Raw genomic sequence first — 17,728 nt, 5'->3', positions numbered from 1 at the left:
TTTTACTGTCGCAAATATACCAGTGTATTACGTTATAAAACTATCTTTCTGACTCCTATGTTTACAATTTTTTTTAAATATTATATTTGGTTATAAATTTTTTGTAACGTTAATATTCTTGTAACGTTTTTTCTTCTTCTTCCGGGTTGAAAATTTAAACAGTAAAAAACGAGAATATGAAAATGACACAAAATCCACGTATAATTAGGTTAAATATTTAAAAACGTGATTAACGCAGTTTTTAATGTACCTCAAGGACGTGTAAATAGGACATTTCCGCAAAATTCATCTGGAAATTAGCCAAGGACATAAATTAATAGATTTTTTTTTTAAAGGGAGCAATAAACCTTCTTCTTTTTGGCCCCTTTTTGCACCAAATTGGTGTATAGGGCACCTTATCGGATCGACACAGTACCTATGAACTTTAGCAATTAAATGGAGGCAATGTGATTGCAATTAATCAAACGTATTTCTGCCGTGTACATTTTCTTAAAACTAACTGGAAAAACATTTTTCTTATTCTACTATGGACAGCGAATTATTTATCACCCTTTTTTAACCGTTTTTTTTTGTTCCTATTAACTTTATTTAAAAATATTACGCCAAACAAAATGTGGCAGACTAAGTATTGCACCACTGCTCAGTGAATCCGTAATAAAGTTATTATCATTATTATTTTATAGTTCGCTAAATCTAAAGTATTTGTAGTTTTATAATAAGTTTATTGTAATTTATAAATAAATATTATTTAATTAAATTGGCAAAAGCAATATATTCTATATGCAACGCCATTATTTATTATGAAAAATCTAAACTGTTTTTTTCTATCGTTTTTTATAACTCGGAGTGTCTATTCCAAAAAAGAGTTGACGCGTTAAATTCGTAGCGTAGGTAACCTTAGTCTTTAAGGTAAAAATATTTTTTTTTTTAAATATTAATTTCTTGACATGGGTTAAAAGTGACGAAATGGGTTTCAAAATGTGAAATTTTTCGATTTAAATGTCTAAAAGTACAGTTATTTTTTTTCTACACTACGTTCATAACTTGTTTTACATTATTTACGTGAATCAAAACATATTTCAACTTTAAAAAATCGTGGTACCTGTTTCGCCCTCCTAGGGCATTATAATTCTGCATATGCCGAGTGTGAAAATGCTTTTGCAAGACGAATCAGTCCTCGAAAAGAAAATTAATAAATAAGGGTTTTAATATACATAAAATAGTGGATTATGAGATTCTATAAAGTTAAAGGCGACTCATTGAAAAATACTATCTTTTCAATTAATGAACAAATCATGAGGCATTGAGTTCAAATTTTATACTGATATTTTTCGGTGGAAACTACATTTTATTTATTAAAAAAATACAACTACTACTCACTGGTCAAATATAATAAATGTGGAATAAACTATATAGGTATGTAGTTGTTGTTTTATTATACAGGAGGCTTTGGTTTGACGTCACGCCTTAACAAAAATGCATTTAAATAAAAAGCTACTCACGTTCTGCAGGGCCTTATCCTTCTCTTCCAGCTTAGCGTTGACCTGCATAAGACCTTCCTGAGTCTGGTCGAGGTCATTCTCAATAGATTGGATCTTCTTCTGAAGAGAGCGAGCTTCTTCCTCGGCCTGGAGGACAAACAGACCACAAAATTAGTCAATTTATGAACACTTGCAAAACTGCTTACCTACAACAAAGCGAGCTTTTAACAAAGCTTCTTGATATCAAAAACACCACCTACATGTATATCGTACTACATGATCCTAATTCTTGATCCTACTATGTACTATATATATCGTATATTGATACAAAAAAAGATAGGATCTTACCTGTATATCGATTATATATATATATATATATATATATATATATATATATATATATATATATATATATATATATATATATATATATATATATATGTATATATATATTTTTTTTAATGGAAAAATAAACACGGATATAACGTGATATAATATAACCTGTTGTATTTTAACATTAAAATGTTGAGAACATAAAATAAATACAAAAAAAAACTAGTAAGAAAAAAATGAAGCAATGGAGTTCAGCACACTCTCGATATACCGATTGTGGCTTAACAGAGACGGTGTTTTGTATCAAATTGAGGTATTTTTCAGTAACATAGGTCAAGCCTTTATTTTAGTCTTTTGGGGTGGTTTTAAAATCTTATTTTATATAACAAATGGAATATTTTTCAGAATAGAATTGCAACGTTAACAAAACCTACTATAAAAAATTGATATGAGCACGATGAAGGATTCATGTATCACATGATATATCCATGATGCAAAGATGGTTGTTTTAGTTTGGTGAAAAATAGAGATCGGGATTCGATAACATTTGATAGGGAATTATTGATTTCTTGGCTTGCTTAGACATAACAAATAACTGAGATATAATTATTTCGTAATTTAAAATCGTTTCTATTTTTATCAATTTGCTATTGAGATTATCCATAAAACTTATTAATAATAATAATAAATTTGGATAATTTATATAGCGCCATTTTCTAATAATACTACCTCAAGGGCGCATCGTTATAAAACAAGAATTATTTCCCGATCATCTAACTAATAATAAGTATGCTTTATTTACTATAAGTCAACACAATCTGTTAATTTTACCATTCTCTGTGATGTTTAATGAAATTATCATCACGTTAAATAAACAATTTAAAGTCAATTATGAGTTTTAATTATTTTTATAATATGGACCTAACTTTCTAATTGTTTTAAGAGAAATCTAATTTACTACAATAGAAATTACTTGCCTTAATAGATACAAAGATAATAAATAAATTGTGTAGTTAAGTAAACCTAATTAGTAATTTGTATTGAATACATTTATTGGCTATTAAGACACACAATGTTAAGTCTAATAGTAAGATTTTTTTGTCTTCTCGCTAGATACTCGTATGTGCGTGATTCAGTCCATCACGCACTTCGATGCAGTGGTAGGTATTTAGGTTAATTGAGTTACTCTCGACTGTAATGCACACAAAATGAGTCAATTTCAGAGGCGCTGGCGGTGGTGCGTGCTCGACACTCCATATGCAAAGTGTGATGGTGATAAAAATACTAAACGATGCACACATACTGATCACTGAATATCGGCTTGAAATACGTGGGTGGGTAGACAAACTATGATATAAAAACAGATTCCTATGTAGAATGTTTACAAACAAATCGCTCACTCCTTTCAAGAACGTCATAAATCAAAAAACTTGATTTTTCAGGAGAACGTTTTTAAAGTTAATTAATATAATACAATGTATTAAAAATAAATATCAAGCCACTTATTGACCTTATTACTGTGCAACAGATCTTTTTAGGTAAAACCTGAAGGTTTTTTCTCCATTTGAGAAATATTTAGTACATTTAAAAACATAATTGAACAATACCTTTTCTTCAAAATGCAAAAACAACAATTTCTGCCCTGTAGCGGATAAATATTAAGTTAAAAATATGCCTCTTTTGCTGGAATATAGTACATTTTCTGGGCATTCCGAAAACATGCACAACTGAAAATTGACGATTTTTGATTTATGACGTTCTTGAAAGGAGTGAGCGAAATGTATTCAATACAAATGTGGAGATCCTCACCAAAAAGTTACATTTCCAATATTGCACAAAAAATTATTTGAATGCGAATCTGTTCTGTTTACTTTATTCTATCGAAATCTTAATTAAAGTTAAGATAAAACGTGACCAATTCTGTGTTAAACCAATATGAAATCATTAAATCGTACCAAAACGTAACAATTTTACAAGCTAGAATTCCTGGTTACTTAAAATCATTTATTATGGAAATGTAACGTTTTGGTGAGGACCTCCTCATACTTACTTATATGTTTTAATTAACATAAATGATTTTAAGTAATCAGGAATTCTAGCTTGTAAAATTGTTCCGTATTGGTGCGATTTAATGTTTTCATATTGGTTCAACACAGGATTGGGCACGCTTTATCGCAACTTTAATTAAGATTCCGATAGAATGCAGTAAACAGAACAGATTTGCATTAAAAGGATATTTGTGCAATATTGTAAATCAAACTTTTGGGTGAGGACCTCCACATATAGAGGTTGGTAGGGTAATAAATAGAGAGGGGAGGTGAGGAACAGGACTTTTTGCAAAAGAAAACATAGATAATAATTGTGATGTATATTGAAAAAGCATATTATGGAGAAAATGGTCGTTAGTGTGTGTAAGGACTAATAGTCACCTTCTCAGCCCTGAGATTAGCATCCTTGGCTTGCTGTTCGCACATGAGCGCGCGGTCCATGGCGTTGTCCTTCTCCAGCTTCATCGCTTGCATCTTCTTCTTGATCGCGTCCATTTTGGATGTGTTGTTTTAGCTCTTTGTTTGATGCAAAAACTGGAATGGAAAATACTTCCAATTACTATGTATAGTTAGCTAAAGTTAAGTCACAAAATCATGCGTGTACATAAAATCAACTTGTAATTAATATCGTTTATTTAAGAAAATTAAAAATAAAGCCTAGTTCACTGTAACTGAAACTTTATTATTAACATATTATTCATGATGAAATTGTAAAAGAAAAACACTTATTTTTTCTACTTGAGTTTATTTTATTACGACGACTAGTTTCGGAAGCTTTGCTTACATCTTCAGGTCTACATATAAACTGAGTTTATATTTGGACCTGAAGATGGAAACATAACATCCCAAACTAGTCTTCATACTAAAATAAACTCCAGTTGTAAAAAACAAGTGTTTTTCATATACAATTTCATCATGTCTTACCACAAAGTGAATGTGGAAAAAATAAATAAAATTATTATTCATTATTTTTTGGATTGTAAGTATCAAACATTTTATTTTAAAATAGGAAGGTGCTTTTAAAATGTGTATTTAAATTGTACAATAATCAATCATGGGTAGAAAACACAGTGTATTAATTATTCACTTAACCAGCAAATAACAGGTTGTTTATTCTGTGGATGATCAGACTCTCATTTTCATACTTCTTCGTCTGCTGTGATATTTAAAAACACATAATGATATTATGAATAAAATAAAAATGGTCACTGCCAATCTCATTGAGACATTTTGGCAGAAATTTATGCCACTCTTAAATGGCTGCATCAATCTGGGACCGTGAATAATGCATTAATAAAATTCTTGCTTTTGACAGTAAACGATAAACATTTATCGTGACCATAAACATGACAAATCATGTTAAATAGAAGCTTAAATTTTGAGTTATCGAAAAAAATCAGTCTTATGACGTATCAAGCATTAACTAAGGGTAAAATATTTACGCCTAACCTTTGATTAGGTACTATAAACGCCTAGCATTGTACGAACGGATCAAATAATGGTACTTTGCATTACTTTGCTTTTAAGAATTACATATATCAATCGTTCTTACCAATACACTCGGAGGTAGTATTATAGTCATTGTATATTTGGCAGGTAAATAGTGGTATAATTTCATTGCATTATGAGTGTTTTTCGTAAGTTTTTCACCTTTCAGTTACATACTTTCAGAATAAATCATTGATCATTCTCCTATGTACAAAACAGCTTTATGTAAGTAGGTACCTCCCGTCTACATTAGGGTTGACAATTTTCCGATACAACTTTTTCGCTCTGAGGAAGTGTGTAGTTTTGTCTCAAATCCGGCGTCCGCGACTATAAAAAAGGTCATCGCCTCGAAAAAATCTGATTATGTTTATTATTCAAAGACATTTTAGGGTCAATCAGGGATTCTTAAATTCTCGATGATAAAGGGAGGAAATTAATGCTCCTTAATTTCCAGATATGTAAAAACATTCAGAACTTCAATCTGGTGAACATAGGGACAATTTTTGGGTCGTCGGGGTGTCGCGACACGTGTATTGACTTGTCGGAAATAATGGCAACCCTAATTAAAAGATATATTATACATGCTTGCATAAATGTACAGCTATGTTTATGTACGGGAAATCATGAAGCGTAGCATGTTTAGCCAGCTGATTGGGAATAATAAACGATCAGAATTGTTAAATATTTCGTTATAATTGTATTCGGAATTCTGACACATACGAGAGGAATGTACTGTAAAAAACATTATTCATAAGGAGTAAATATCGGTGAAATATAAGATATAACATTAATATTGTAGTCGGTCACTGTGGGGCCTTAAACTTCATTAATTTGTAATATGAATAACACATTTTTTTATTTACACTAATGATCTTGTTTTCGTCAATGTTTCGCTTTTTAAATATATTTTTTTTAATTATACATAGGTACCATTTTATTATTTATAGATTATATTATTTTCTATCAGTTTATACCTCTTTGAAGTTTTTTTCTGTATTTTTATTTATATTCATACATTTTGCCAGTTAAGTTTTTTTTTAAATTCTATCATCCTGAAATATTTTCATGTTTTTAAATCATCTCTCGACATTTATTTATTTTTTTAAATTATTAAATGCTGCCTACCTCAGAACCGGCATTTTGTATATTTTTACTAAAAATTTAAGTTTACAAAATTGTTTCAGATACCCTTTTCGCTGTTGCAAACAGAACATATTGTATAATTGAATTATAAACATCGATATTCGGGACTTAACTTATCTGAACTGAACTGAATATAGACTTGCAGCATAAATAACTCATTTGGGATAAAAATAGATTTATTAATGAATGGACCCACAGCCAGTCAGCATTAATGGTGGGAAAATATTTTGTGACGTTAAATATACATTTATATATATATATATATATATATATATATATATATATATATATATATATATATATATATATATATATATATATATATATATATATATATATATATATATATATATATATATATATATATATATATATATATATAAAGATTTTGATGTCCCGCTTGCTCATTAGTGCACGGCTGTTGTATTCTCGCAGTGGTTTGTGTTTAGGTGCAAACATAAACGGAAATGGACCGAAGAAACGTGCGTGAGCTTACGGAAGAATATTTTCGTATACGAAGACCGATAATAAAGTAATCGTTTGTATTTGTATAGCTAAACAAAATATTACAGAAACGTCCTAAAAATATAACGTCGTATTTATAAAAGAATTAAGCGATATCGGAAAGTAGTTTTTCCATTCAGTGTTATTTTAACATTAACTCTTTACTTATGGACATTTTAAAAATGTTTAATTTGGAAGAAAATGTGTATTTGATTACCTTGAATCAAATATCATACTTCTATTAACAATCATTTTTTTACGACGTTCTTAATTTTATAAATATCTCAAAATATCTAAAAAAAACTAACTAACATTGCTTTGCTCGAGTCTCGTTAATGACTTTTTTAATTTTAGAAATAGGTTCATCTTTCGCAAGTAAAAAATTTGTGAAATTATTTTGAAAAATCTAAATTTTTAGGTAAATTCAATACGTCTAAAAAAAAAATTTGTAGGTACCCAGGTACCTACTTAAACAAATATGTGTGACAAGACTGAGAAAAAATACCATAAAATTAGACAGGTAATTATGAATTTAAATTAATACCTTTCTTTTATTAATAATTCTGGATTCAATGCCTCCTTGTGAAATGTATCAATTCATTTTAATATACGTACATATCTGTAAAATCGAAGTGCTTGTATGTTTCAAAGCGACAATAAAACACTTAAAACATTTTAAAGACAGTATATTTTTTAATCACAATGAATTATTAAAAGTGCCAATATATTTGGAAAATTAATAGAAAAATAAATATTTTTGTCATAAATAGAATAATTATGATAAAAGTCAATCGTAAATCATGAACCAAACTCTGTTTAAAAATCAAGAATTAGGCTCGCACTATTTGATTTCAGGGATTCATTTGCACCATTTAAGAAAGAAAATTTAATTTTCATTCATGCACATATCTGTATGCACAAAAATGTTCGCATGCAAGTCACCGGTGCCGAAACTCGTTTTGCGTGACCTTAGCTGTACCTACCCGCCAGTGAACCAGTTGTATTTCGAAATAAATCCATTACGTACAACACAAAAGTATGTAACTCCCTACCCCAATAAATTAAATTAATTCCTCTCGCCAAGGTCACGATTAAACGAAAATGTCAGATGCAACATCTTGCATAGTGTGTTTCAAACATGTAAACACGTAGGTACCTACTTGATAACAATTTCAAAATAAGAACAACTGCTATGAAACGCGGTAATTTTGTCTATGGAGCCTTTTTTAGCGGGCTTTTTGTTCGAGAGTTTTTTATTATTATTTGTAATTATGTAATCGTAGGTAGGTATATTAAGGGCTACTCGCAAACACACCATTCAGTCAAAGAGAAGCCAGACGTGTCTCCTCGCACATTTTTTTAGAATTTATTTTGGTATTTGTTTTTTTTTTAGAATATAAAGTAAATATATATTTATGTAATTTTTTCAACTCTTTACCTTTCAATGACTCTTCTTTTCAAAATCATAAGTTAATCATATTTAATTTAACATATTCAATTTAACAATGTTTTTTTTTATTGTTGTAAAGGTATACGAGCTTAGAAGAAAGCCGTGTTTTTATATGTTTGTAATAAATAAAAAATATACTCCATATATGTGTTCTAAGAGTGGGCCTAATATTTATTAGCAAACCAGCTAACCACAAGACTGGAGACAAACAATATATACATAAACTGAGCTTGTCGTTTTTCCTAAATGAGCGTTAAAAATTAATTGTATGCTGTATTTTCATTTTAATCTGAAAGCTGAAACAACTGAAATATTATATTATGTTTAAAAATAACTTTTCATTATCATTACAAATCCAGACTCAAAGATACTCATTTTTCATAGCTCATAAATTTTTTCATTCATTCCCCAAAGATAGACATTAATTATCTAAATTCGTTTCGATTCAAAATTTTGCTTAAATTATTTATTAAAAAACAGATCTAAGTAGCTTCTTCCTTTAAACTTATAACTCATCTAGTACATATATTCATACTTATTTGTATTTTTGTTTTCATTTTCATCTTTAATTTTTTAATTTTTTGGTTAAAATCAATTATTTGTAGTTTATAATAGCACTTTAAATCTAGTTTTATTTCTGATATCTATTGTATTCTTTCCAGTGCCCTTTATTATGACCTAAAATATAATGTATACCCATACACAGGTCACGCCTTTGTGGGGTATTTTTTATAAATTAATATAATAAATAAAAATTGTACTTGTCGTTTTAATATGTTGTGAAATGCAAAAAAAAATTATTTCAATGTTATTTTACAGTTGGAAATTATCAATAAATGTACACGTGAAGATATAACTATATATGTACTTACAATAAGTACTTACTTATAATAATAATAATAATGTCACCAAAGAAAACGGTGACTAAAACAGGAAACTCCGAAGAGTACTTTCACCAGTAAAATATTTTTCTGTATCCTGCATACCGACATACCATAGCAGTAATGCACTAAATAACAAACATATCGCGTCATAATCTGATCAGTCGCAAATTTCCATTTAAAATACGTTCATAATTTGTTGGGTATGTTGCTGTCACTGCGTGAGGAATTCGTCAACAGACAAGAACTTAGAGCGATACAAACTGTCTACCTTCCTAAATAAGTCACGTTTATAAAGTGAATTACAAGCAATGGAAATTACTAGCAGTTTTAAAATGGAAAATTTATCACGTTATAATCATTGCCAATTTAAAAACAATTCATTGCATTTTGTAGCATGTTGATATGCTTGTTGATATGCACCTTGGGAGCATATATGATAAAACCTTCAGTATAATAATATTATATAAGTAAGTATATGACTTGATGTGGAATACAAAGTAATGCATATCAGTTTTTTTTAATAATATATTGAATGTCCGAGAAAAAAATTAAAACAGCACAAAAATGCAGGAAAAAAACATCGCAATTTTGTTTACACATATTTATTTAACTGTTAACACTTTACTTTTTTTAGAAAGAAAAGAGAAATATTTGTATTTTTACTATTTGAAATATTTCAATTTCATACTATTATGTGAGCCTAAGCGGCTCATTATTACAAATAGGTATCAAATTGTGGTAGAGTGGGTTCGAACCGAGAAACTCTGACTTAAGAGTCCGCGACACTAACCACGGGACCACTACCCGACACTTAATCTTTCCAGTTTCCTTTTCTTTTAATACTTATGAATGATATACCGTACTTATGAAATAGCCATACATATTAAAAGTATTTTTTTTACCGTAAATTAATTATCACTTTGCGAGGCCCCTAAAAATTATTTATTTTTCAACTACCCTTATTAAATGTTATTTTTAAGAAGAAAAAATAATATTATCTGAATTTATATAATTTACAATAACCTTTTCAATGAAAAGTTAATTTTACTTTATTTATTGTAGGTATTTTGTCGTTTAATAACGAGAAGTATCGTTCTTATCCGCGCATTAAATTTGATCGCGACTACAACAGCACAAAATTCGCGACATGCTAATTATGTTTTCACCAACTGGTGCATAGGACAACTCATCGGATCATTGATCATATCAAAGCGTGATTCTTCTAAATTCTTGGATACGGGTGTGGAATATTTTTCATAGGTCACATACAGTCGACAAGCCCAAGTGAAGAATATTACCGGAATACTATGGAATAGTAAAAACGTATAAAAAAGAGTTCAGAGTACAAATATTAAAGGTGGATCAGGTAGAAATATGTGACTATAAAAAGACGATGCAAATCTCATGCATTTAAAATATGCGAACAGTTTGACCGAGAGTGACCCTTGTTGGAGCAACATCGCATCGTCAAATCGGCCCTTAACCTCGACAGTTTGAAAACTGGGTAGGTAGGTTTCTACCTTATATTATTAATCTTTTTTTTACTCAAAAACCATAGATAAATATGAAAGATCAACCATAAATATAGCAAACGTTGCTCCAAATTTCAATAGTATTTTTCTAATTAAAAAAAACAGAGATTCAAAATATGAAAGATTAACCATGAAGCGCAGTAGTGATCACCTTGTCTTCATGTAAGTAACGATCAAAACACTGCCATAATACGATGCAGTGCCCTATGCACCATTGGGTACGGATAAGGGTTAGAGATATACATATATGTAGAGGGTTATCAATATTTTTATAACTAAAAATACAGAGATTCTAAATATGAAAGATTAACAATGAATACCATATAGCAAAAGTTTCTCCAAATTTCAGTACGAAAAGTATAGGAAACCTTTCAAATAGCGTTACTTGTGATATTTAAAAAAAACTAAACACTTGAATGTACCACTTAATGAGTTTCATTTATATATACGACTAGTTTCGAAAACTTACAGATGTTTTCATCTTCTTCTACAAATTAAAACTCCACATCTATATTCAATATATTCAAGTGTTTATTTTTTTTTTTAATAATCAACATGTCATTCCACAAGGTTAATGCCGAATCAATAAATAATATTACTTGTGATAATTTTGTAAATACTGTTTTATTTATAGGGTGTGTTGACATATTGTACGATCTTACAGCTTTGAGTCACGGGGTTTTTAACCGAGAATAAACGAGGATGACATTTGAATGAACGAATTGGCACAGATTCACAGAATGGGGAATTTTATAATAAAGGCATGAAGCCCGGAGAGAATTTGAATGCACGATCGGTCGGGTAAACTCAGAAGTAAGCCATTTCAAAATATTGTAAACGGAATTCGTTTAAGCCGGGTCGGCCTATTAGTCACTTATACAAACAGAGTCGAATTGCGTAAACGGCGTGTTATTTTTGTGGTATTTTCTTTAAAATCCAACGGGGTACGAGTTATGGTGGAGACTGACCGGAGCCATTTCGTCGTAACATAACACGTTACGATGCGAGCATTCGTATAGTCAGTACCGCCGAGTGCTCCATTCATAGTTTCGGATGCTCGCTGATGCTCAACGCGAGCGATGTTACGACGTTACGTTACGACGAAATTGTCCGGTCAGTCTCCACCTTTAGATGTTATACTGAGCAAAATTCCACACATTTATTGATTGAGATGCCGTTTTTATAAAACTATCCTTTCAGTTTGTTCTACTTTTTGGTACGTAAGTAGGTACTGTTAATTTAAAATATTGGCATCGCTACCACTGGCAACCTTTTTGCAAACATGATCCTAGGTAGGACCCAGTGTGATCAGGCTGATCAATTATTCTCAAACGTGAGCGAGTTCGTAAGTAAGTAGGTACTTGTGTACTTGACCACTAAGCACCAAGCTATAACTGTAAATCGATTGACAAAATACACGACAGTCGTGACTTTTTTTTTCGTGAGAAAAATTATTACAATGTGTATTGTCGAATAAATCATGACTTTTTTTAAATCGACCGTACATTTTAAAATATATAATTGTTATTCATTTAAAACATGGCGTAGATAATAATAACAATATACGTTTAATAAATACATAAGTACTTACGCTTTTGTTTTCAAAGTCTTATAATTATTTCAAAGAAAAACTTTTTTTAAATACAAAAATGGCGTTTAAGAAAAAATCAATTACGTAAAATGTTTATGTTTTAATTTTAAATTAAACACAGATTTTTTGAGTCTACTAAGTTGTATTTTATCAACAAAAACACATAAAAATTAATATTGTGACAATTGTTTCGTCTTGTTGGGGCATTATCAAACGAATGTGAAGATCAAATGGACTTTGGTGTTTTTGTTAGTAAAATAAAACTTCGTAGCCTCAAAAAATCTGTGTTTGATTTAAAATTAAATTATAAATTAAAATGGAGTTCTACAAATTCAACGCCAAATCAATAAATACGTAAAATGTTGTCCGGATTTAAGGAAAATTAAGTTGCGACTTAACGAATACTGGGCCTTAACACATGCTAAGGGTAACCTTGGCTATTGAAAGTCTCGCGCACAGAAAATCCGCCAAAATAAAGTATGCATGAGAGTTAAACAAACTAAGCAAACCCAATATGACAATGATTTGTATTGATTCGATGAAGCATTTGTACAAACAATTCATTAAAACCTTTGTAAACATTTGAAGAATTTAGCTAAAACAAATATTTTCATATTGTTTATTCACATGATATGTACGTATATGGACATAAATAGCTGTACTAAAAACAGAATACAATTTCGCGCATGCGTTTTAAGTTATGATAATTGAATGCCGTCATTAAAATTTTCTTAGTAAAATTCCTAGCTCGGTGCATAATTTAAACGGAAGAGCGGGGCTCGCCTCCAACTAAGACTGCTGACCGGAAAGCCGCTATTCTTAACCAAGTTTATCGTGCTATTATTAATTTTAAATATATTTATTAATTTAAAACGATTCAATCTAAAATAACCTTCCGTTAATGAACTAAGTATTGTAAATTATTTTATAAAAAAATAGATGGAGAAATAATAAATTGGAATCTTTCCGATATTTCAAAAAATGTGTGAATATAATTAAGTTTGATCGTTTTACAAAATTGTAAAAGAAAAACACTTGTTTTATATCAGTTATATTTACGAGTTATATTTATTTAATTATAACGACTAGTTTCGGAAGCTTTGCTTCTATCTCCAGGTCTAAATATAAACTAAAGCATTAATAATAATCCGTTCTATAAATAATGAGGAGGGTAAGTAACAAAAAATTAAGTGCTTTTCTTTTACAATTTCATCATGTCTTACCACAAAGTAAATAATGAAACAACAAATAAAATATTGTTTTACTCAAATTATTTTACAAAAATCGCAGCGTTATTTACCAATACAACCAAAGGCAAGGTGCATAATGAAAGGTAAAATACCTGCTTATTTTACGGGAAAGGCGTTTTTTTCATTAATATTTTGGACACGTATTTAATATAGAATATGTCGAGTTTTAACGTACAGACTCAAGATCCCTTGACCTCAAAAAAAAAACCCGTAAAGAATATATCAAGTTCCCACATATTTATTTATCTCTGGCTATGTATGTTTGCGCCTAACAGCCCTGAATATAATATCGTACGCATGCGTGGAAGAAATTCAAAAGTTAAAATATCCCGCTCTTTCGTTTTAAACATGGCCGCTCTTGGCAGACTCCCAGAAGTTTTTAAAATACATTTATGCCGTTGGTCCATAACGTGAAGTTATTTTGATGTAACTCGGAGCGGAATCATCAGTGCATTGAATCGTATTACAGTATATTCGTAATATAAAATTCCTCTCAATTTGCATACGATATGTATATATAAAATCTTTTTTTTTTTATATAAAAAATATTAAAATTTAACTTTTAAATTTGGATGTTAGAATATGATAAAATACATTTTAAAAAATGCAAGTTATAGATAATTAATATTTTATTAGGTATGACATAATATACCTATAATTATCAACAGGTTAAATTAACAATATATCAAGAATCCAATTGGTTTCTCATATGAAAGTTTTATACTCGCGTCAAAAAATAATTGTAACTGACTAAAATTTCAGTTTAATTAAAAATCAAAGCAATACTTTTTTATCATTCTAGTGATATTACTTCAAAACCAATTAATTCAATACAATATTTCAAAGAATATTCCCACCGCTGTAAAACAATTAAAATTCCCGAGTAATTATTATAACATTGAAAATGGCACAATATTTTTACTTGGGTGGGGAATTATTGTATTGTAGTCAAAATATGCAATCAATTTGATAAATAAAAACATATTCATATTTTTTTATTTTACTTTTTAAATATATTGTAGTTAAAAGCACCTTCAGATTGTAAAATAATCGTGTTCGTACTTACCAAACTCCAAATAACAAAGTTATTTAAGCAACAAAAATCGGTTTAATTAATAATTCACAAAATACACTAAATCCTCGTAGTAACAGGTAACTTTAATCTTAATGAAAATGCACTTTTGAGCTTAAAATTACATGAAAAAGAATATGAAGGCATACGTCAATTTCCACGCGCAGCAATTTTTTCCCGCGTTTTATTGCACGAGCGCTTATTGCAGAACCAATATTTGAATGCAGAATTGAAAAGATCGACGGGCTTTGGGCAGTTACTTACGTCAAGAGCTTTGCTCTGTGATGCTATCACCTCGCGACTGAGTACACGACTGTCAGCTCCTTAGCGGTGTCGACTTACGACACCCGGTAAGGGCATGAGCACCCCTCCCCCGCCCGCCCCGCGGCCGGCTGACCGCGGCCCGCGAATGAGCGTCCCTGCGTAAACCCAGAGGCGGGAAAATCGTGCGGATTTTACGGCTATGACGCCATTTTATGAAATTTGATAAGAATGCATTCCTTCGTGATCGGGATTCTCGGTCATGTCATTTTGAATTTCTTATTAATATGAGATTTATAATAACATAATTATAGAATAATAATAAAATGTGCTTGTGAAAAAAATATTCTCTCACATGCTAACTTTTTTAACTTTTTATTCATACCAATCCATCACTGTAATTTAATACTTGTCGACTGATTTCAAAATAATTAAATTAAATAAAAACGCAAATCTTCGATGATTTGCAAAAATTCGGTGTTTGAAATAGATTTTATACTTATATATTTCTAAACAGTACCTATCCGCAATGTACTGAAACGCCTTAAATAAAGTGTTTAAAATATTTGCCATTTTAATGACGTTTTAAAAAATGTATATTTTAAGGTAAACCAACATTGATTATTATTAATAACAAAATATCCCAAATATTTTGTTAAAATGACTCGAAAAAAGTTCCAATTTAACTATGGTCCAGAGTCCATAAATATTATTTTTTCATAAATATAATTTAAATAAAATGTAAATTTAATAAAAAATATATTTTTTTACGTTTTGTTCATAATTCACAAATTTATTACACATTGTTTTTCCGCACATTCGTCTAAGTCTAAGAGAACATTTTTTACTTTCATCCTCCTTTTTCCAACTCCATGCTTCACTTCCATACATTGGATTTGGAACCAGGACTCTATTGTGCACTGCCAGCTTAATCAATTATTAAATTTTACATTAGAAATAACTATAGGAAGGCAATTCTTATGTGTGAATACCGCCAAATAATTAGTCATTAATACAAACATGAATAATCACAACAATAAGTGTTCCTTGTTCAGGCGCCATGATTATGCAAGATTTCAGGAAGTTTGATTATTTACAAACGAGCTAGTAAAATTTCAATCTAAAACTAACACAAATTTTTTCCAGCGGTTGATGCGTTTGTCAGATCTTATCATGAAGGCGATTTTTTCTGTTAAAAATTTAATTAATACGGATATAATGTATATTAATACGGTATTAAATCAAAATTCAACTTCTCTGCGCTGTTTTTTTCTTCTAATTCAGAACATGACGTGTTAAACAGACATAATATTTTAATATACGAGTAATATAAATACATATTTACTGTACGAGTACCTCCTCAATGAATTTATACTTTCGTTTTTTTTAATGTCTTAACTACTCTTTAATTTTTTTTTATAATTTTGATAAACTAACTAACTTACTATCACACCGCTTCCCCGCAGAGGTGGGAAGAGAGAATAGAACGCCACAGTTTTTGTCTTTGTTGTCAATTGACGTAGCCATGATTATTAGTTTTCCTCATGATTAGTTTTCATCATGATTAGTTTTCCTTGGTCTTCTTATGTTTCTATTTCCTAATGCATTCGCCTTATTTATTTGTTATTATATATATATATATATATATATATATATATATATATATATATATATATATATATATATATATATATATATATATATATATATATATATATATATATATATATATATATATATATATATTAAACAGTAAATTCTCCCAATACGCCCCCTACTGCATCGGTATATAATATTAATTTTAATTTAAAAGTGGTCTAGATTTTCCCTTTATATAATGTTAAATAATGGATTAATAAATATGAAACCATGTTATTTATTTACATCTCATCAAAGATTAAGAAGAATATGGAAGTCTGGGCATTTACGGGGCTGTCGACCGTCTTAGGCTGGTTTAAGTGATATGAAAAATTAAATAATATCAAAAATAACTCCTATAATCGGAGATATTCCAGATTTGTAAACAAGTATTTGAACACAGTCAAAATGTAAATATGAAACCTGTCACGAATTTCAATTTTATAACATTGGATTTTAAAAGAGCGACTCTGGATTATAAAGATAGAAACATAAGTAGGTTAAAAGAAACAGTGTATTATGAGAATACACGGCCCCACACATACACACTGTATCTGTACACATCCCCCCCTGAAGACATCTCCTTCCCTCTCTATCTATCCCCGTCTCCTTCCTATGCCAGTCCGGGAGGAACTATAATTAACCGTTTACCGTACAAATAGAAAAAACGAAGTATACATAATTATACGCTACAGTTTAGAGCAGATTTCGTATAGCGAATACGAGATAATTCAGGAATTTCCTGAAAACGAAGCGGACCTTTCAGGCGGACGGGAAGTAATTGATACGTCTGAAAGCGGACCGGAAATGAGGCACTTCATTCATCTATAATCAATGACAATATTATTAACCATTGCTTTTTCTATACATATCCATACTTAAGAGTTGTATGCCTGATTGTGTAAATATACGAAGAATCCACTCTTCTTGTACATTTTTGTACTTATCAATTATCAATACTGCTTTATGTGTGTATAGTAGGTCCTCAAAAATAGTTTATTGTTAATTTATCTCAATTTACGTGTGCATGACAACAAAGCCAATTAAAATATA

General features: G+C 29.8%; 1 protein-coding gene across 8 annotated transcripts in view; it reads right to left on the bottom strand.

The window, feature by feature from the left end:
* Tm1 (tropomyosin 1) overlaps positions 1–15,091 on the bottom strand; it is an 88,525-nt gene extending 73,434 nt beyond the window's left edge. For 7 of the 8 annotated variants that reach the window (XM_088273502.1, XM_088273503.1, XM_088273499.1 and 4 more), the window contains exons 1-3: positions 15,041–15,091; positions 4,244–4,396; positions 1,503–1,628 (exon numbers count right to left, since the gene is read on the bottom strand). In XM_088273502.1, coding sequence (XP_088129628.1) covers positions 1,503–1,628; positions 4,244–4,357 — 240 coding nt within the window. In that variant the 5' untranslated portion in view covers positions 4,358–4,396; positions 15,041–15,091. Of the gene's footprint in view, positions 1–1,502; positions 1,629–4,243; positions 4,397–14,925 lie in introns of all 8 variants that reach the window. The other variant, XM_088273500.1, reaches the window with a different exon arrangement.
* Between the last annotated feature and the right edge of the window lie 2,637 nt (positions 15,092–17,728).

This window comes from Brachycentrus maculatus, unplaced genomic scaffold (assembly GCF_059751285.1).
Source record: "Brachycentrus maculatus isolate JH-2025_06_01 unplaced genomic scaffold, ASM5975128v1 h1tg000586l, whole genome shotgun sequence".
NCBI classification, from domain to species: Eukaryota; Metazoa; Arthropoda; class Insecta; order Trichoptera; family Brachycentridae; genus Brachycentrus; species Brachycentrus maculatus.
The sequence above is the reverse complement of the archived record's forward strand: the minus strand, read 5'-3'. Positions and strand labels throughout refer to the sequence as shown.